Source organism: Bactrocera neohumeralis, chromosome 4, assembly GCF_024586455.1.
Source record: "Bactrocera neohumeralis isolate Rockhampton chromosome 4, APGP_CSIRO_Bneo_wtdbg2-racon-allhic-juicebox.fasta_v2, whole genome shotgun sequence".
NCBI classification, from domain to species: domain Eukaryota; kingdom Metazoa; phylum Arthropoda; class Insecta; order Diptera; family Tephritidae; genus Bactrocera; species Bactrocera neohumeralis.
This window is the reverse complement of record NC_065921.1, coordinates 28,452,247-28,473,391: the sequence shown is the minus strand read 5'-3', so window position 1 is coordinate 28,473,391 and position 21,145 is coordinate 28,452,247. Positions and strand designations below refer to the sequence as shown.

General features: G+C 31.9%; 3 protein-coding genes across 4 annotated transcripts; 2 read left to right on the top strand and 1 right to left on the bottom strand.

Annotated features, from left to right (window-relative positions):
* Nucleotides 1-186: 186 nt before the first annotated feature.
* LOC126755935 (elongation factor Tu) lies at nt 187-1,992 on the top strand. The gene is made up of 4 exons (XM_050468666.1): nt 187-751; nt 818-1,354; nt 1,432-1,660; nt 1,724-1,992. The coding sequence occupies exons 1-4, from the start codon at nt 350-352 to the stop codon at nt 1,921-1,923; spliced, it is 1,368 nt and encodes a 455-aa protein (XP_050324623.1). The 5' UTR covers nt 187-349; the 3' UTR covers nt 1,924-1,992.
* On the bottom strand, nt 1,993-17,400 carry LOC126755921 (unconventional myosin-Va). 2 transcript variants are annotated; one of them, XM_050468647.1, is made up of 22 exons: nt 16,937-17,400; nt 15,458-16,271; nt 15,253-15,377; nt 15,071-15,184; nt 14,508-14,999; nt 14,337-14,430; nt 14,033-14,259; nt 13,769-13,792; nt 13,286-13,399; nt 11,142-12,028; nt 10,512-11,080; nt 10,301-10,448; nt 10,135-10,232; nt 9,829-10,024; nt 8,933-9,158; nt 8,691-8,856; nt 8,408-8,534; nt 7,229-7,360; nt 6,630-7,158; nt 6,425-6,556; nt 4,651-4,743; nt 1,993-4,570 (listed from the first exon to the last, which is right to left on the bottom strand). In XM_050468647.1, the coding sequence occupies exons 1-22, from the start codon at nt 16,964-16,966 to the stop codon at nt 4,433-4,435; spliced, it is 5,475 nt and encodes a 1,824-aa protein (XP_050324604.1). In that variant the 5' UTR covers nt 16,967-17,400; the 3' UTR covers nt 1,993-4,432. The 2 variants fall into 2 exon arrangements, with proteins under 2 accessions (XP_050324604.1, XP_050324605.1); XM_050468648.1 differs by lacking the exon at nt 13,769-13,792.
* A 333-nt stretch (nt 17,401-17,733) lies between these two features.
* On the top strand, nt 17,734-21,022 carry LOC126755925 (DNA replication licensing factor MCM4). The gene is made up of 9 exons (XM_050468653.1): nt 17,734-17,913; nt 17,970-18,286; nt 18,348-19,270; nt 19,329-19,523; nt 19,585-19,761; nt 19,820-20,186; nt 20,244-20,485; nt 20,550-20,760; nt 20,827-21,022. The coding sequence occupies exons 1-9, from the start codon at nt 17,841-17,843 to the stop codon at nt 20,920-20,922; spliced, it is 2,601 nt and encodes an 866-aa protein (XP_050324610.1). The 5' UTR covers nt 17,734-17,840; the 3' UTR covers nt 20,923-21,022.
* Nucleotides 21,023-21,145: the final 123 nt, after the last annotated feature.

Sequence of the window (21,145 nt, the reverse complement as noted above, 5' to 3'; positions counted from 1 at the left end):
GACATGTACCATTATTTATAAGCAAACATTTCAAGTTTTTAATATACTTAGAAGAATAAAACTAAATGACTATAAAATATTTGTTTAGTTTTTTTTTTGTTTTTATATACATACATATAATTGAATAAAGTTGTTCACAACAAGCTTGAGAACTACTGCAAACAGCTGTTTAACGGCTGATTTGGCCAAAAACAGCTGTGCTTATCAAATTGGTGAAGTGTGATGCAAACCGCTCCGCTCATCAATTAAAATAAAATAATTTATTTTAAAATATTTGAATGAACTGCTTTAGTATAGTGCATTCAATAAATAGAAGTGTAAATTTATAGCTTTAATAGTAACAGTTAAAATGATTAAACTATTTTCACAATTAGCCGGCACTAGTTTACGTTCTCTTCGCATCGTAACCGCAGACTCGTATCTAACCACCGCCAAGCTAGCCAGTGTATGTGATACAAGAAAAAAATGGTTTAGCAATACGAGCATTGCTGCAGCACAGGATGATGATATGCGACATTGTAATGTGGGTACAATTGGACATGTGGACCATGGCAAAACCACGTTAACATCTGCTATAACCAAAATTCTGGCAGAGAAAGGACTGGCGCAATATGCATCATACGATCAAATCGATAGGGCGCCCGAGGAGAAAGCGCGAGGCATAACAATAAATGCTTGTCACATTGGATACGCAACAGCGCAACGTTCCTATGCACACACCGACTGTCCGGGACATGCCGATTACATTAAGGTGTGTGAATAATTAATTAAATCATCAAATATGTGTTAATGTATGCATCGATGGTTTTACCTATAGAATATGATATCTGGCGCGTCACAAATGGATGGCGCTATACTGGTCGTCGCCGCAACCGATGGACAAATGCCACAAACGCGTGAGCATCTTCTACTTGCCAAACAGGTTGGCATTGAACGTATTATCGTGTTCATAAACAAAGCTGATCTAGTTGATCAGGAAGTATTAGAATTGGTGGAAATAGAAATGCGTGAAATGTTATCAGATTTTGGTTTTGATGGCATTAACAGTCCGGTAATTTGCGGTTCCGCATTGTTGGCTTTAAATGGTGATACATCGGCTTTTGGTGTGCCAGCAATTGAAAGCTTACTACAACATTTAGATACTTATGTACCGACGCCAACGCGTGATTATACATCTCCCTTCATATTGCCAATTGATAATGCATTCACAGTGGCGGGACGTGGTACGGTCGTCGTTGGCACAATCAAACGTGGAACAATGCTTAAAAATGATTTAGCCGATTTGCTTGGTTTCAATCAGAATATCAAAACTAGTTTAGGAGATATACAAATTTTCAAAAAGAGTGTACCGAAGGTAAACGTATTGTATGCATATTAGAATTGCCCTGAATTTTTTATTTTTTAATTTTTTTGTTTTAAATATTGCGCTAGGCTGTAGCGGGTGAAAATGTTGGAGTCTTATTACGAGCCGTTAAAATTTCTAGCGTGGAGCGTGGTATGCTCCTATGTGCGGCTGACACCGAAAATATCTCAAATCACTTCGAGGCCTCCATGTATTTACTATCACGTGCAGAAGGTGGACGCAGTAAACCTATGCTCTCCAAATACATACAGCAATTATTTAGCGCCACTTGGAATGCGCCGGCACGCATTGACATTGGTAAGCATTTTGCAAATAAACAATTAGGCACTATTCTATGTTTTTTTTTTTTATTTTATGCAGTACCCTCCGATGGCATGTTAATGCCTGGCGAACATGGCAAGGTGCGCATAACACTACTGCGAAAAATGGTTTTAATACCAGGACAAGCTTTTACGATAAGAGAAAATGGTGCAACCGTGGCGACGGGCATGATTACCGAAAGAAAAGCCTCGTTGGATATACCAAAAAATAAATTGTCTAAAATTGTGGTAACTTGTTGAGTTGACATGCATACTTATATTTAGATGTATGTATGTATGTGTAATAAAATGCAAATAAAGAAAAACAAATTGGTTTTTTTAATGTATATTATATTTATTTGAAATATGTACGTAGTTTTGTAATTGCATGTTTTGAAATTTAACATTGGAAATCGTTGTTATTTTATGGCAATACCGGAAGTTTTTGGAGCTTAACATAAATATTTAAATATGTACATATGTATTCAGGAATGTGCATACTGTGTAAAGTTTGGCATTTCGGCTAATTTACATTACAATGCATATTTCAGAGTAAATTATTTTATTAATGCGATTTTGCATAGCTAATAATAATATTTCAGACATTTGGGCAAGATTTGTAATAATTAAATGGCATTAAGAAAATGAAACTTATGAATTTGAATAAATTAGTGTTTTTCAGATAAACGAATTTTGGCAACTTTTCTATAACTTTTTAAAAAATAATTTTCAATACAGATACAGTTTTATATATTTTTTCAATTATGTTGCATTATTTAATTTTAAATATTTATGTTTGCATTCAAAACAAATATTTTTAAGTATTATGTTATCTAAAACATTTATATTTATAAACAGGCAAAGTCTCAAAATTGTTATGTCTACATGTGTCATGCAGTTAAAGCCTCTACAAAAACAAAAATCATTTTTAGCTGCTTTACAAAGTTAGCAAGTACTACATATGTATATATATATGTACATATGTATATATATGTGTATATGTGTATGCATACAATTATATACATATGTATGTATAAAATGCGCTAAGTTCATATATTATAGTAATTTAAAGCAACCTAATTTATGTTTTTTTGCTTATGAGCTAATCAAAATAAAGATTTTTCTCAAATACTTTTTAATTTTATTACAATTTCAGCAATATTTTGGCAAATAAATAATTGTATGTAAAATAAATTATGTTTAGAGTAAAGAAAAGTAATCAACATATATAAATTATGAGCGGAAAATGTTGTATACACGAAGTAATAGTTGCCACAATGTATATATTTAAGTAACCAAGGCTTGATGGATATTCTAAATGCGCTAAAATTATGCCAAAAGTGTTTAACAACTTTAAATTATGATTTTATTATTGAAGTGCCATTGTTTTGTTGGATTTTTTTAAATTTGTTCTTATTTTTTTAATTTTATCTGTTTTTACATTGTTTACCAAATTTATTTTTGTGTTTTATTTTCTTTTTACAATAATTATAATCATAATCAATATTAATTTTCACAAGTGTTTCACAATATTTTTGCACTAAAAGTAATATAACTAAATAAATGAAAAACAAAATGCAATAAATACAAGTCTATCAAATATGTAGTAGCAGCGTGCTCTATAAACGAAAAGGGCTATGTTCTTCGCTACTTACTAGTGCAGGCAGTTAAACTTTTTAGGAATTTGCATATTCAACAGACGTAGATTTCTTTATAATATATTTCTATAGATTTAATGTGTACTTTTAATACATATGTATAAGGATGTATGTATGTGTATAAATAAACATTTTTCTTTTTTATATTATTTTTTTTTATCACATGTACGATTGCTCACAAACACATACTCAGTGGTCGGTGTTGCTGTTGCTGCTGCTCGCTCGCCAACACTAAGGCAACTATGTTGCTGTGGTTTCACCATTATTAACATTATTAAGCTATTCAAAAAGTTTCCCACGCTTTAAATACAACTTCAACTCCAACTCCAATTTCAATGTAACCTTGCAAAATTTAATATAGCTGATTATATCAATTATTGCATTATTTTACTAATTCATTTAATGTGTATATGTGTATATGCCAATAATACTAACAAGTACCGTTAACAAAGTTTTTCAAATGTTTTAGTATTTTATGAAGATGGAGATGCTTAGCTTTTGTCGTGAATAAATTAACTAATAGGCGAGTTTAAGTCGTTGCACAATGTCAACATATGTTCTAAACAAATTCTTAAACGTTTTACACTTTTCATGTACAATTATACATAACAATTTTTTTTTAAATAAAATTGCTTATAAGCTTAATATAAATTAACACAAATAATTTATATAATTTATTTTAAGTAACTGAAATAGTCCATTTAGTGTTTATGCTATGCATGTTTTTTTTTTCTAAATATATTTATGTATATTAGCGCTAGTATTAAAGTATTCAGTTACAAAATACTTTTTTTCGTGTAGGGGGGAATGTTCAATTCATTCATAAGTACGTAATTTACTTTAATAATAATATGTGTATGTTTCAATGGCAACAAATTGCGCAAGGTACACAATATATCTTTCTGTCACAACTCTTTTCTAACAATAACAATTTTAGCTTGGAAGTATATAGGTAACTAAGGCTTAGCTAATGTAAATTCATAATTTTAGCATTTTCTAATATTAATTTATGTATATGTATATATTTTCTTTCTTTGTCGGAGGGTGGAATGTTTGGACTGTATAAATTTGCAACAACATTGTTTACACATCTTACACACATAACGGTTAATTTAAATTTTCGCCAATAGGTCTTCCAGGCCCAAATGTTTCGGCAATTCAATATCCTCCAATTTGACATCACTATACTTGAAAACCACTTTGAAGGGATGTATGAATTTCTGATCCATAGTAAATTCGTCGTTTTTAATCTGTAAATTGAGTATGTTGGTTTGTAGTTGACAATTAAAGAAAATATTAAGAAGTATAAAATGAGTAGTGTTGATATTACCATTGCACGTTCGTTTAGCTTTTTGGTGAGTTTCTCCAAAAACGTATTCGTTATTTCACCTTCATAATCATCCAGTTTGTATGATTTCATAACCTTAAAATAGTGAAAAAATATTTTTTTTATTAATAATTATGTTTACAAGTTGTTTAAAATACAAGTTTTTAGGTTAGAATTTGCTTCTTACATTAAAAGCAAGTAAATTTTAATATGTATATTAATTTTTTTTCATTAAACTTAAATATATTTTTTGAAATACTATCTATAGTATAATAATTTATATATTAAACAGAAACAGAATTTCAATAAATAATTAAATTATTTTTTAGTATAATAAAAAATGTATAATATAATATATATAATATAATATACATACATAGGTGTGAATAACTTATAGCTTAGAAATATATTGAATATTTAGCAATATTTTTAATTTTTTTTTTATTAACGAAAGTGACAGAACATGAAGTACACAAACGCGATAAAATTTAGATTCTTGCAATTTTTGTTTTTAATTTTGAATTAAAAGCTTGATTTTTTTTCAATTATTGAATTAAATTTATTTTGAAATTATTTTTTTTTTATTTTTCTTTTCGGTATTAATTTCGTTACGCAAACGTGATAAAATTTAGATTCAAAAACTTTTTTTTATTTGAATTATAAGCTAGGGATTTTTTTCAATCCGGTAGATTGAATTAAATTTTTTTTGAGATAAATTTTTTCATTTCTCATTTTGGTATTAATTTTAATAAATGCAAATAAAAGTTTAAAAATGATTTCTAATCAATATTTTCTTCGATCCCGTAGAATTATTTTTTTTTAATTTCCATATTATTTGTTTTATTTCGGTATTTATATTTGTAATTTTAAATATTATTTTTAATTATTATTTCGGCTATTAGCAACACAAAAACAATGTAAATGAAATGTTTATTCAGAATTCTGCCGCTCCAACCACAAAAAATGTAATTAACATTTTTTTATTATTACTTTTTGTAATGCATTATTACACAACCCTGTTGTACATTTTCAAATATTTAAAAGATAGTATAATTAATAGTTTCTAACGAGCTTTTTTACATAAATAGTTTATAAGATAGAAATATTTGATATTTTGAGTTTAAGAATTTAGAAAGTAAGTATAACAATTAACTTTAACTATAACTTATAATATTCCTATTAAATATCTTTAAATTTAAAAATTTCAACGATTTATAAAAATTGTTTATATAGAATTTTGACTTTTTTATTTATACGCTTAAACTAAAAAAATTAATTTAAATAAATTAAGCAATACTTTTAAATGTTTTTTTTTCTCTTCATTTTGAGTATAAAAATATTTTTTAAATTTAAAAATATTTTATAATATAATAAATTTGATTTTATATAATCAAATGTATAAAATATATTTAATTTAACAATAATTTATATAACACACCTTTTAAAAAAATAATGCCTCAATTCATCAAATTCAAATATTTAAAATTTTAGTTTAAAATTATTTATTAAATTTGAACTTTCTTTATAAATAAAACTGAAATATTTAAAAGTTTTAGTTAAAAAAACAAGAGTGAAATATTAAAACAAATATTTTTTGTTTGTATTCTGTGAACTTTAAATTCAAGATTTTTTTTGATAAATTTTACCCTAATGGTAAAAAAATCGTAATTAAATTCTTAAATTGAAATACTTGATTAAATAAAATTAATAAAAAAGTATATATAAATAAAATTGAGTCTACGTACGAAACATAAAAACATAAAAAACTATCACTTACCTTCAACACTTGCGCCGTATTCAACGATGTGCACAAATCACAAATACTTTGCACATCTTGTTCGCTCTTGCGCGATTGCAACAACTGTGATACTTGATTCAGTGGCGCCAATGGTGCCAACACATCATTTGACTATGAAAAAAGTGTTTAAAACAAATGAATATATAATATATGCAAGCAATAAAACTGAATTTTGCACACTCACCATTCCCTTGCTCCGCACCCAATCCTCAATATAACCCAAATTGTAACGTATAATCATGCCAGTCTCCCACATACAAATATCACCACGTAACATTAAACAATTTAGTGCGACCGCACAAATGAAATACAACAATTGATGGAAAATCTGTTCTGAGTAACAACGATCTAAGCCGAAGTGTTGGAATTGTTTATAAAATTGTTCCAGGTGATTGATGAGCAGCTTCCAGGCAGCTACTTTACCATGCTCGGGTGATGACGTTGAATCCATTGAGGCAGTACGACCTCGCATACCTTGTACTTGCCGATTACGTTGGATTTCGTCATTATCGAGTATGGCTGGTACGATATAACGCTCCAATAGGGTTTGTATCTGCTTCACCAACACCTGGTATAAACTGATAATTATGTCTAATATTACGCGCCGATACTCGTACAGATTGAAGTTCTTTAGTTGTTGTTGATTTTGTTTTTCCGTATTGAATTTAACATATTCCTCAACGTCACCATATTGTTTCAATAAATTGAGAAGTCTGTTGACATGTGAAAATATAAAAAAAAAATTAAATGTATTATATACACCAAATATTTATTGTTACATACGTGATGGAATTGACCAACCAAAGTGAACGTATTTCGATTACGTTTGGGTTACGGTGTATTTTTTTGATTTGCATCACGAATTTGCTCAGCAGATCGCGTACATCGTCATCAGCATTTATAAGATCCGTATAACTGAATGAGAATTTCGCATAAAAATACAAAACAACATTAAAATAGTTATAAAAAAATAAATAAATGAAAACATAAAAACAAAATAATAAATAAAATGTTCAAACAATTTTTTTAAAAATATTTTAAGAAAATAGACTAAAAACAGAAAAAAAATACAAAACAAAATTTAAAAAAATATATTTAAAAAAATTAAAAATATTTAAAATTAGTGGCAATTAAAAAAAATTAAATATACATATATGTACATATATGTATGTAAATTAAAATTTTTTTTAATATTTTAAAATGTATTAAAAAAAATATATTAAAAAAATATATAAAAAATATTTAAAATATATTAAAGATCAATTTAATAATTAATATTAAAACAAGAAATTTAAAAAAATTAGAAAAAATATTTAAAACTTTATATTAAAAAATTATAAACAAAATTAAAAAATATATACATATACATATGTACATATTTAAAAAATTAAAAAAATATAAAATATATTAAAATGTATTAAAAAAATATACTAAAGGAAACATACAAAAATATTAAAAATTATATTTAAAAAAATAAAAATACTTAAAAAAATAAAAATATTTAAAATATATTAAAGAAATTAAATATTACAAGAAATTTAAAAAAATTAGAAAAAATATATAAAACAAAACATACAAAAATATTAAAAAAAAGTAAAAATATAGTAAAAATTTTAAATACATTATATAGTAATAAAAAAATTAACAACAAAAAATGTATAAAAAAATTTAAAAAATATATTAAAATGAATTAAAAAAAAAATAAAATTAATATTAAAAACAAGAAATTAAAAAATAAAAACTAATTTAAAAGTATAAAAAAAGAAATATTTAAGATATACTAAAGAAATTAAATTAATATTACAACAATAAATTTAAAAAAATATTTTAAGAATATATATTTAGAAAAATGTAAGCAATATAAAAAATATTTAAAATATATAAAAAAAATTAAATAATATTAAAATCATGAAATAAAAAAATCGGAAAGTGTGGTTGTACATAGTATTTATATGCTCTTACCGTATACACATGAATATTATATACGCAGGGAAACCGGGCAATAGTCCAATAGCCAAACGTGGCGTCATATCGCCCACCAGACGTTGCAGAATTTTATCGAGATCTTCACTGCGGAACTTCATGACACCTAAAGGACAAGGAAATACTAGTTATTAGTTTCTTAATAAACAAATAAAGTAAAATAATAAATATAAATAAATTTAATGAAAATATAAAAACAAAATTATAAAAATTAACAAAGAATATAATATTAATCACACACAAATCACATAAATGCACTCACCTTGATAATTTTGTATCTTCTGCTTGCTCACGTTAGTCACAGCCTTTTTATCATTTTCCTTGCTATTACCATCTTGAGGAATGCCGTGCTCCTTTAGTTTGAACATTAGCTTGTCGTTGCCCTGTTTTAGCGCCTCAAATTTGCGAGTCATGGCATTCATTTCCTCCTGAATAGAGATTAAAAGGAAAATAATCATATTAAATCTGTGCACACATGCAGAGCGTTTTGTTTTCAATACCCACCTGTAGCTGTGAGTATTGCAATACCGAACGTTGCAACTCGTAACGCAGATACCGTTCACTCTGACGCAATGCCTCAATATTGCTTTCATCGATTTGCTCCAGTCCGTTATGTAGCAGTTCCTGTAGTTGTGTCTTTTCGTGACGCAAGTCATCAATTTGCCGTGTTAGATCGGCGAGATGTGCGTTATTCTCTTCTGTTAAAGCGCTTAACTCGGACTCCAATTGTCTGCAATAATAAAGTAACAATAAGAATAATTAATATTTCGAAAAAACAATCCAACTGCTTTTTGAGAAGATTAAAGTTTTTATATATGAAATCTTGAAGGTTACGACTCTTTTCGTTATTTTTAAATAATAATCCTTTTTTTGAAATATTTTTCAGTTTAAAAAGAATTGCCGTTTTATTAACGCGTTAACGCGCCGCTCAACGCTTTTATTTAGGTTTGCCAGTTAGTTGAAAAACAATTTAACCTGCTATGGTATTCAGAACGTTTTTGAAACCATTTTAACACTGCATTTATGAGAGTTGCCAAGAAATAAAAAAAAAAAAGTACCAAACTCCGAAATCGGTTGTCAAATGTAGCAAATGACAAGTGGATATGAAACAGCTTGCAGGATATTTTCACCTGTCATTTATGCATTTAGTTTAGCAATGAGAGTTTTGTCGGAGTACAGAGATGAACAACCGCCAGATAGAGTTGTCAAGCAAACTGTCAGAACTAATGTCAATAATTGACGATTTTTTGCAGTAATTTTGCATACATTAAAAAAAATGAAATGACCGTAAAAAATCTTCAACAAAATTAATTTTTTTTTTTATAAATTTTGAAAAGTTTGCGCAATTTGTGTCCAGTCAAAGCAATATATTACATTTTTATACTTCACAAGTCGCTTACCGATTGACCAGCTTCTGGGCTTGGAAAGCCTCGATCAATTCATTATCATTTAAATTCTTCAAATCCACGCCACGCAACGAAACGCCTGTGGTACCGAATGACTTCAACGATTGACTCTGCTGTTGTAGAACAGCTTTTAGCTGGATACACTCATCACGACGACGTCGGAGTTCCTCTTGCAACGCTTGATATTGAGCTGAAATTACAATAGCACAATTATTTGAAATTTGTTTATTTTAGGAAATATCTTAGATTTCCTGCTACACTTGGTTAAGACATTAGTTAACACAATACCAATAGTTTTACCTTCTAATTCATTCATTTCGGAGCCATGATTGATGCTGCTGCGCAAGAGATCATAGTCGCTACGTAGTTTCTCATTCTCCACCTCCAGTTCGGAAACGCTAAACATGTGGAATATAGAAATAATATTATTTTTAAATTTGAAACAATATGCTTCTTCTTATTTCACCGTATAGAGTCTTCTGTTTGATTATTTCGCTTCGTCAGCCGCTCTAATTGTTCGGTTAACTGCTTGTTTTTCTTTTTCTCCTCTTCGAGTATGCTGCGCAATTTCAAAATCAGAGTCGTTTGTCCCGATTTCGGCGTTGATGTAGTTTCTGTAAGTATTTAGTTGAGTATTAGGCTTATAAGTGCTAGTTTCATATATGAAATATATTTACCGATTGTCGTAAAAGTTTCCGGTGATATTTGATTGGCATTCTCTCCACCTTGATGGCGACGCAGTTCGAGCGTATTCTTGGCGGAAACATAGCCGACGTCGTCTTCATTTTGACTCGAAGCATTACTAACCGAACGTGAATGTTGATTATTATCACGTGTGCCATTCGGTTTCTGATGGCGACTCAACTCCTCCTTCAGCATGTAATTCTCATTTTCTATGATCTCCTTCTCTTTGATTGCACGCTGGTAGGCTTCATTAATTTCGTAGGTTTCAACTTCAGAGAATGTACGTTCCATACGCGAACTGGTGTTCATTTCGGCATTCTTCGCCATTTCGATCATTTGATCGATCTGTTTGCGCAATTCGATATTTTCCATGCGCCAAACCTGCTTCTGTTGCACCCAATCCTCCTCAGTGTGATCTTTCTCCTCGAGTAATTGCATTTTTTCATCGCGTTCAACTTCCAATTGCTTATTCAATGCCACCAAATTGTTATCCTTTTCAGCGACGATCGATTTCAGATTACGCACTTCAAGTTCCAGTGATTTCTTCACTTCTAGTTTCATTCTGTAAATGAAAATTACAAAGTCTTATATAAGCTCATATAAAATTTTCGAAATATGCTTACTTTAATACGGAAATTTCGCTGGACTTCGACTTCAAGCTAACATTCTCGCGATTAAGCTCGTCAATCTTCTGTTGCATTGATATGATCTTGTTCTCGAGACCTTTGTACATTTTCTGTATATGCGAAATTGTTTTCGCCTCCGCCTTCAGTCGCTTGAATTGACGACGCGCCAGGAAACGCCGCACCGCCGACTGGCAGACAATGATAGCGCGTCGTTTCTTCTGATAGGCGCGTCTCGCCAAGTAGCCGCGTATGAAGCGTTGTATTTGCACAGCGCGATAGTGATCCATGGCGGCCTGGAAGCGTTGGCGTGCCAGCATACCACGCGCATACTGTTGTATGCCGCAAATTGTGTGGCGCAGACGCAGGTAACGTCGACGGCACAACCAGCCGCGCGCATATTTCGATATGACAACAGCCGCATGCTCTTCGCGCATTTGTTGCGCTTTCTGGCGAGCCAAATAGCCGCGAGCATAACGTTGTATACCGAGCGCCGTCCGCTGCAAACGCTGAAATCGTCGCCGCTGTATGAAACGACGCACCACCGACTGTATGATCGTTATGTACTTCTTGCGCAGATTTGCGCGCACCTGCTCCAGGTAGGCTACCTGACCGGCCCGAAAGAATATTTGCGTATTGCCGAAACGATATTTGTCCACATCGAGTATCCATTTAGTCACAATATTGTGACACGATTGCTTCATGTCATTTTTGTTGACCAACGTGCGATGAGACAGCAATTGGTAACGCATATAAAAGTCATGGTAGGACCAGCGTGATGGGAAACCAGCGGCTGAGATGCGTACCGTTTCGAGTACGCCACATGCGCGCAGTTGTTGAACGATTTTTGAAGCCTCCCACTTGAAGGCCACTTTGTCATCATTCGGCTACAGAGTGTGGTAGAAGGAAGGGCGAGATACATTTATTATTATAGAGATTTTTTTAATTATTAAGTCAGTTTTTATTCATATTTTAATAAGTGTAGTGTTATAAAATAGTATTTGAATATCTAAACTTATTTTTTCGAAACTTCTTCAAAATTATTAATCGAAACAGTCGAGTTTGAAGAATGGTTTTCAAAATTCACATATTTCGGAAAAAGTGGGAGCAACAGATCTATTTTGATCTCTTTTGGTATAAATTAACAATTTAGCTTATAAACAAATACCGTTAAATAGAAAATAGGCAACATTTTGCACCTACTACGAACAGTTTTACATTGATTGCGTCTAAAAACTTGTACGATCTTTAACATATACTGTATATTTGTTGTATAGTTTGAAAATCCAACTTTATGAATATGTGATGGTTATTTTTGAGAAACGAAAATTAGTTGGTGAAATTTTAGTTTGAATGAAAAAATGAAAATTCCTATGTTAAATGTATGGGAACCTAAAAAAAATTGAGACACCTTAGAGTTAAAAGGTTGAAAAAAAATTAAAAACAAAATTTGAAGCACCCTAATGTATATGTAAAGAAATATATACAAACGTGTATTTAACTTTTAAATCGTGATATAGTTTATTCTAAACTATAGAGGTTAAGGCAATATTTTTGAAATTTTCTTGCTTTTAGTTAAAAGATATATTTACATACATACTCCAGAACAGAAAAAATAAACGAAAAAAATCCTAACCTCAAAATGGCATTGAAGAAATAAAATTGTTAATTGAAAAACAGTATATATTACAACAAATTTGTATCCAATTTTTCATCATTTTGAAAAGAACTTAAAAAATTAAACGTTAAGGCCGCAAAAAAGCGAGTAAACAAAAATAAATTAACAAAAAGCGTTCCTAACCTCAAAGTGACATTGAAGAAAAAAAATGTTAATTGAAAAACAATATATGGATATTACAAAAAATTTGTATCCAATTTTACAACAATTTGATAGGAATTTAAAAAATTTAACGTTAAGACCGTAAAAAAGCGAGTCAAAAATTAATATGTATGTACATATATATACCAAAATGTTTTTTATTTTAATTTTTTTTTTCATTTGGAACTAATTGAGACCTAACACAATATTGTTGGATTTTTACTGAACAATATCTTAGTCATAAAGTTTCTGAAGAAAACTGACAATTTCTAATTTAGCATATTCTTAAATAAAATAATTATTTTTGCTGTTTAATGTCACTCACCTTTATGCAGCGCACGTAATGTGGTGTTGTTGCATGCAAAGTAGATATGAGCGATGAAAGACTCTCTCTAAATTGTGAGCCAACCGAACGACGATGTTGCTTTGACGGAGCGATCTAGAAGATAGCGCGATATAATGGCATCAGTTAATTTTTTTTTAAAATGATGTAAAATGGTTAAAAATAACTGAATGTCGAAATTAAGTATGCGGCATGCAATGTTTCTTGTTTTTGGTTTTAGTTTTTTGTTTTGGTTAAAATTTTGGTAAGTCAAAAGTGGGTTATTAGAAAGCAACACAAGTGAGTAAACCAAATGACGGTTAGACTTTGCTTATCAACCAAATTAGTTACGTTTATAAACACATAGAACATTATTACAGTTATAAATATGTTAGTTTTTGTTTGTATTCATAAGAAAATTGGGGAATATTGAGTATTTTTGTGTTAGAAAACAACAACACATAAATGCTATTTAAAAGCACTAACTCGCTTGCGATTGTCCGCAGTTAACTAAACATCCACGCAAATAACGACATCATTATCAAGGTTCAATCAATACAGTGACGTTGACGAAAAAGAGGAAAAGAACAATACGAAAACAGTTACTTATTGAAATGCGTACATAGAACTAATTTGTTTTTTTTTAGGAAAAACTGCTGAAATCTTCAAATAGTTAAATTTAATATGTACATATAAGTATATGCAGTAAAGAGACATTCTTTGCATTTTAAACCTACACATTACACTTACCTGTTGCCTAGTTGCGCTGATCACCACACGCCCACCTAGCGTTGTCACTTTTGCGGCGTCTGCGCACAGCGTATCAATTTCCTCCATATCCATTAATTGTTTGCATAGCGACATCTGCGATTGCCGTATAACATTGACCAGCTCTTTCGATACGGTATCACGATTCTTTTCAAGAAAACCATAAACGTCATATTCAACCGTATCGGAGAAATGCTTGATGTAAAAGCCTTAAATAAAGGACATATTTTATTAAATATATTATTTAAAATTGATAAACATATTAGTCTAGGCGTTCAACACTTACTTGTGGTGCCAAAGCGTGGTTTTTCAAAATGTGGATATTTATTGCATTTTTCAATAAGTTTACAAGCCCAACTCTCGTCACTGCCTTTGGGCATCTGTACAAATATTAAATATTTCGTTAAGTAAATATGTAAATCCGTATATTTTTTACACTCTACACACACACACTTACCCTACATTCCTCATCTAGTAGATCTAGCACGCCCAGCTTCGATTCTATTAAGTCTATGCAGGGCTGATTATCATAAAAGTCTATCATTGTCCATGTTATGCCTTCCTTCAAATATTCCTCTTGTTCCAATTTGAATACATGTTGATTGAATTGTTGCTGCAATTTCTCATTTGCATAGTTAATGCAAAATTGTTCGAATGAATTAACTTCGAATGTCTCGAAGCCATAAATATCCAAGACGCCAATGAAACTGTTTTGCTTGCGACTAGCCGTATTTAGGCTCTTGTTGATAACTTGTACAATATACTGAAAGAGTTTCGCATAGATATGCTTTGCGAGTGCATCTTTGGCAGCTTGCGCGGTGCTAATGCTGTTCGGTATAAGCACTTGTTCGTTAACTGATTCGATTTGACGTGTTTTTAACCATTGACGCAACTCATCTGGATTAATTTTTAACATGTCAGCAGTCACATGCAGGTGTAGGTCATTGTGCTGTTTAAAAATTACGTAAAGTTGATGGTTTTCTACAATTTTATAGACAAATTATATTTAAATTTACATACATTGATATCACAACCATCTGGATCGACGTCGTTAGTGCCTTTTTTATACTGTGGTACAAATATTATATTGCCTAAATGCAATATACCTGCAAGAATGTTTAAGATATCTGTTATCTGCAATAGAAAATATAAAAAAAAATTAATAAGTCTGCAAATATTTCAAAATTTCTCATTTAACTCACCTGCAATGTGCTAAAACCTAACACTATCATAGCCTGTATGGTTTCTTTGAATTGCTCTTTGTCCGAGACTCTATCAATATGTGGCGAGTTCCCCATTTTAAGATACTCAAACTTATCCTGATGATCTACAAGTATGTAATTATCAAAAAAAAAAAAATGATGAATACAGAAAAATACATTTGCATATATTCGATATTAGACGCACCTAATATTAACTCCGGATGCATTTCACGTGCATCGCAAAGTTGATAGAAAATGTGATAATTCCGCTCGCCCGGCGCTTGAAATACAACACGTGATTTCTCCAACAAATATGTATGCATTGTAGCGCCCGTAAGATTCATAACACTCATATTATTCTTGAAAAGTAGTTTCGTAAATTTACCAAAGCGTGAACTATTGTCGTTACGTGTAGTCTTTGCATTGCCGAATGCCTCCATGATTGGCGATGAGGCGAGTACTTTTCGTTCAACTTGTGTTTCGGATTCAGAACCTCCAACTGCAGCAAAATAACGCATTGCATACTTTGCAGATACCGTTTTGCCCGCACCTGACTCTCCGCTTACAATTATGCTTAAATCACATTTCTCACGTTCTAGCTTGGTGTATGCTTCTTCGGCTAAGGCGAATATGTGTGGCTCTAATTCGCCCATTGAACGGCCACGGTAAGCTCGTATAATACTTGGGCCATAGAGGGGTAATTCGGCATATGGATTTATGGCGACTAAGATAATGCCACAATAGGTGTAAATGATTTGTCGTTCGCAGAAACGTACCTTTAGATTGTGTAATACAGCAGGTTCATGCAGATATGACATAGCCGTCAGATCATTTTGTCCGATTAGTATAGCGGGATTACGCAGTGGTGGCAAATTACTTCCATCGGGCTTTGTAGAAAGTTCCACTGAAGTGCCGGAATCTTTGACGATCTGTATGGTTATGTCGCCTTTGTGATAATCCCTCTGTACTGTGGCAGTCTCCCATACTTGCTCTGGATGGGGAACCCAGATTTTGGACCCCTAAAATATATGTATAGAAAAACCAATGTTTTCATTTTAATATCACATTAATATTAAAAGATTTTTTCTCAAATTAATAACATTCTTTCCATTAATTTCAAAACTATATACGGAAGGTTTAATTTACTGCAGCTGTTTTATATTTCCAATACTATGCAATTAGTAATCAAAGCTCGAAAACATATAAACATTCACTGCTAACTCTTTTAAAATGACTGCGCTGTCAAGTGCTGTATACAAAAATAGCAATTACTTATTCTTGTATTTGGCCTTATCATTGGCAATAGTCACTTCACATTGATAGACCACTGAATCATCATGCACCCTTAGTTTAACTTTTTTTTTGATATCATTTGATTTTTTTACCTTTACCACACTTGGTAAAATTTTTTTTCTTATTAGAAACTAAAACAAACATTTTTTTATTTTGTCCTTCAAAATAGAATCGATTGCGTATAAGAATTATTCTAGTTAGACCAGCTAGACTATGAATAAAGTTTCAACCGAATAATTGAAGTATTGGTTTGTATCAAAGTTTAGTCTATGTACATGAAACCGCTCGTCGGCCATCCAACTTGTCAACACATTACACTTGCACTTGTAGGGCTGCTGCTACCAAGTTGATCACTCAAGCAGACAACCGAAAAGCGGCGTATAATAAATACCTTTGCATATAACATGTCTTCGTTCGACATGATTTTGTAGTAATCTCAATGGAACTCCTTGTCTACTACTCGGGCGATTAGTATATGACTTCACACATAAACTGTATATAAGTAACAAAAGTGTTTACTACGGCGGTAAAACCAATTTTCAATCAATTTGTTGGTATCGTCTTCGTATCTTCTTCCCACCAGGTAAATGCTAATCAGTGTTTATTTTTGTATATGAATGTGTGTGACCTTATTTTTTAAATTATATCTACTTTTTTAATGTTATTATAATTTAGCGTACGCGTTTCACTTCTTTCAAATGCATATTTCTTAACGTTTTTCTTATTTTTATCTATATTTTCTAATTATATTAATATTACAGAAAATTTCGCTGCCTCAAACAAAGAAAATCAAAATTAATTTGTAAAATAAACTAAATTTTTCACTCTGACGTCTAGTCAACTGAACGTTGACGTTGACAACAAAAAAGCAATAGAAAATACAGAACCACACGTACACAAACACCTGCCGGCCGTAGCGTTACCAGAAAACTGTTACTTTTGAGATCTTTCTTATCTCATTCATCTTGTAACAATTCCGGAATTTTATTGCAAATTAAAAAATAATAACATTTAAGAGGTTCTTTTATGAGTTCTGGACACTTCTAAATTTAAATATTTCAACAGAATTTGAAATGGGAAATTCTCAAAGAAAAACCGGTTACATTCAAGTATCTAAATCGAAATGCAATCGTGCTTCAGAAATGTCAATCCGAATTTTCGCGCGGTTTTATTTGTCAGTTGCGTTTACATTCCCATTTGCAGCGTGAATTTGTTGGAATATAATCAAATAAAACCAAAGTATCAAATTGTTATATTATTAATATTTGGTAACTATATAATATCAATATATTAAAATGTCAAGTCCCGCTCGAACACCCGAAGGTGGGGTTACTCCAAGAGGTCAAGGCGAACGTACTCCAACACGAAGTAAGTATTTAAATATTTAATATCTACATAAAACTTATCACGATGATCTATTGCAGACCCTGTTGTTCAGGATGCAACAGATACACCGATGCGTATGGGTCCAACAACTCAACGTCAGAGCCAACAGCCATCGGAGATTAGTTTGCCTCCAACATCACCGGGCGGTTTAAGTTTACCAGCAACAAGTCCAGCCCGTGCGCTGGGCATGAGTGAAATTGATTTAAGTTCACCATTGAACTATGGTACTCCAAGCTCCATTGGTTCTATTCGCACACCACGTTCGGGTATTCGCGGCACACCTTTGCGAGCACGACCCGATATACGCACAGATAAAAGGATGCGTCAAGTGACTATTGGTGGTTCTGCACCCGGTGTAAGTATGCAACTTATTGTGTGTGCTTTTGTTTTCTTATACAAAAATTGAATTTTTTTAGTTGGATCCAATTCCTGAGAAGCCCTCAGAAGGAACTGATACTGTGTCTGAATCGTCTTCAACACCGCAGATGGTTGTTTGGGGCACCAATGTTGTGGTGCATCAATGCAAAACAAAATTCAAAGTTTTCCTTATGCGCTATATTGATCCTGACGTAGAGCGCGATGAAATTTCTGAAAATATAGATATAAATCAGCCAATATATATGCAAAAGTTGGAAGAAATTCACACTCTAGAAGAGCCTTACCTAAATGTGAATTGCGCACATTTGAAAACATTTGATGAAGCACTCTATCGCCAGTTGATTTGTTACCCTCAAGAAGTAATCCCAGCTTTCGATATGGCAGTAAATGAAATGTTTTTCGAACGATACCCAGCAGCTGTATTAGAGCATCAGATTCAAGTACGCCCCTTTAATGCGGATAAGACACGAAACATGCGTTCACTCAACCCTGAGGATATGGATCAGTTGTTAAGTATTAGTGGAATGGTAATACGAACATCTGGTGTTATTCCGGAAATGCGTGAAGCTTTCTTCAAATGTATAATTTGTGCTTTCTGCACCGCAGTTGAAGTCGATAGAGGACGCATTGCTCAACCAACCCTCTGTACAAATTGTAATACAAATCACTGTTTCCGATTGGTGCACAATCGTTCAGAATTTACAGATAAACAACTAATTAAATTGCAAGAGTCGCCGGACGACATGGCTGCCGGTCAAACACCACACAATGTGCTTCTATATGCTCACAATGATTTAGTGGATAAGGTTCAGCCTGGTGATCGCGTCACCGTAACTGGTATATATCGCGCTGTCCCATTGAAGGATAAGGGACGCAATATTAAGAGTGTTTACAAAACACATGTTGACGTAGTGCATTATCGGAAAGTTGACAGCAACCGTTTGTACGAAGAGGAGGAAGGGTAAGTAAAGAAATTTCTATCTGATTTCAAAAAAATAAATTCATATATTTCTTTATAGAAAAATGCATATTTTTACACCAGAGCGTGTGGAATTGTTACATTTACTCTCACAGAAACCGGATATATACGATCGTTTATCTAGAGCCATTGCTCCTTCCATTTATGAAAATGATGACATCAAGAAAGGTATTTTATTGCAATTGTTTGGTGGTACGAAGAAAAAGCATTCAACTTTGGGCAGACAGAATTTCAGGTATGCTTAAAAATATTTATTGTTTAATTATTTTACTACTGAAATGGTGTTTAATTAATAGAGCGGAAATTCACTTGCTTTTGTGTGGTGACCCCGGTACATCAAAGTCTCAGTTGCTACAATATGTTTTCAATTTAGTACCGCGCTCACAGTACACGTCGGGTAGAGGATCTTCGGCAGTTGGTTTAACTGCTTATGTTACAAAAGATCCGGAAACGCGACAACTAGTGTTGCAAACGTGAGTATTTATTAAATTATGATTTAAAAGCAATATCAATAATTTCTATATATTTTAGCGGTGCACTGGTATTGGCTGATAATGGTGTTTGCTGTATCGATGAATTTGATAAAATGAATGATTCTACGCGCAGTGTTCTGCATGAAGTCATGGAACAGCAGACCCTAAGCATTGCTAAGGCTGGTATCATTTGCCAGCTTAATGCACGCACCTCCATTTTAGCTGCTGCTAATCCAGCGGAATCGCAGTGGAATAAGAAAAAGAATATAATCGACAATGTGCAATTGCCACATACGCTCCTGTCAAGATTTGATTTAATTTTCCTTGTACTGGATCCACAGGATGAGCAATTTGATCGTCGCTTGGCAAATCATCTTGTATCCCTTTATTATGTGACTCGTCACGAAGAAGAAGACACAATGTTTGTAAGTGATTCAGTACATTTCCATTAAGAAATTTTATTAAATACGATTTTTATTTAGGATGTTAGTGTACTACGTGACTACATTGCTTATGCTCGTGAACACTGCTCTCCTACTTTGTCGGAGGAAGCTCAGCAACGCCTCATTCAAGCATATGTTGATATGCGCAAAGTTGGCGCACGTCGCGGTCAAATATCAGCGTATCCCAGACAGTTGGAAAGTTTGATACGTTTATCGGAAGCACATGCCAAAGTTCGCTTAAGTAACGTAGTAACTGTAGAGGATGTAGAAGAAGCTTGGAGGTAATAATTGGCCTTACCATATTGTTTAGTATAAATATTAATAATACATGAATTTATTGCACAGATTACACCGTGAAGCTTTGAAACAGTCTGCCACCGATCCACTTTCTGGCAAGATAGATGTGGGTATTCTTACAACAGGTTTATCTACTGCCGCACGTAAGAAACGAGCTGATCTCGTATTAGCTATTAAGGAAAACCTTAAGAAGAAAGGCAAAGTGCCAACTGTTCCGTATCAGAAACTATTTAAAGAAGTCAAAGATGCTTCACAAATTGTAAGTATTTAGTAAATCATTCCAGCATTTGTAACGTACATATAATCGTATAATTTGTTCTTTTAGCTTATTACACGCGAACAATTCGAGGATGCGTTGAAAGAAATTCAAGATGAAGGCGCCATTGTTGTGATGGGTAAAAATACCATCAGAATCTGTTAAGTACAAACACATGAACATTCATATATACGTTTTTTGTCATAGTTTTTTATTTCATTATCTAAAATTATTCCAAATAAATGTCTTTAACATATTTTAAAAACTGGCATTTTGAATTTCTCGCTTTTATTTAAAAATTGTGTGTTCTTTTTACTTTTATTTGTATATTTTTATTTATTATTTTTTAGTTTTTATTTAGTTTGGCTAATCCTATCCTAATAACACT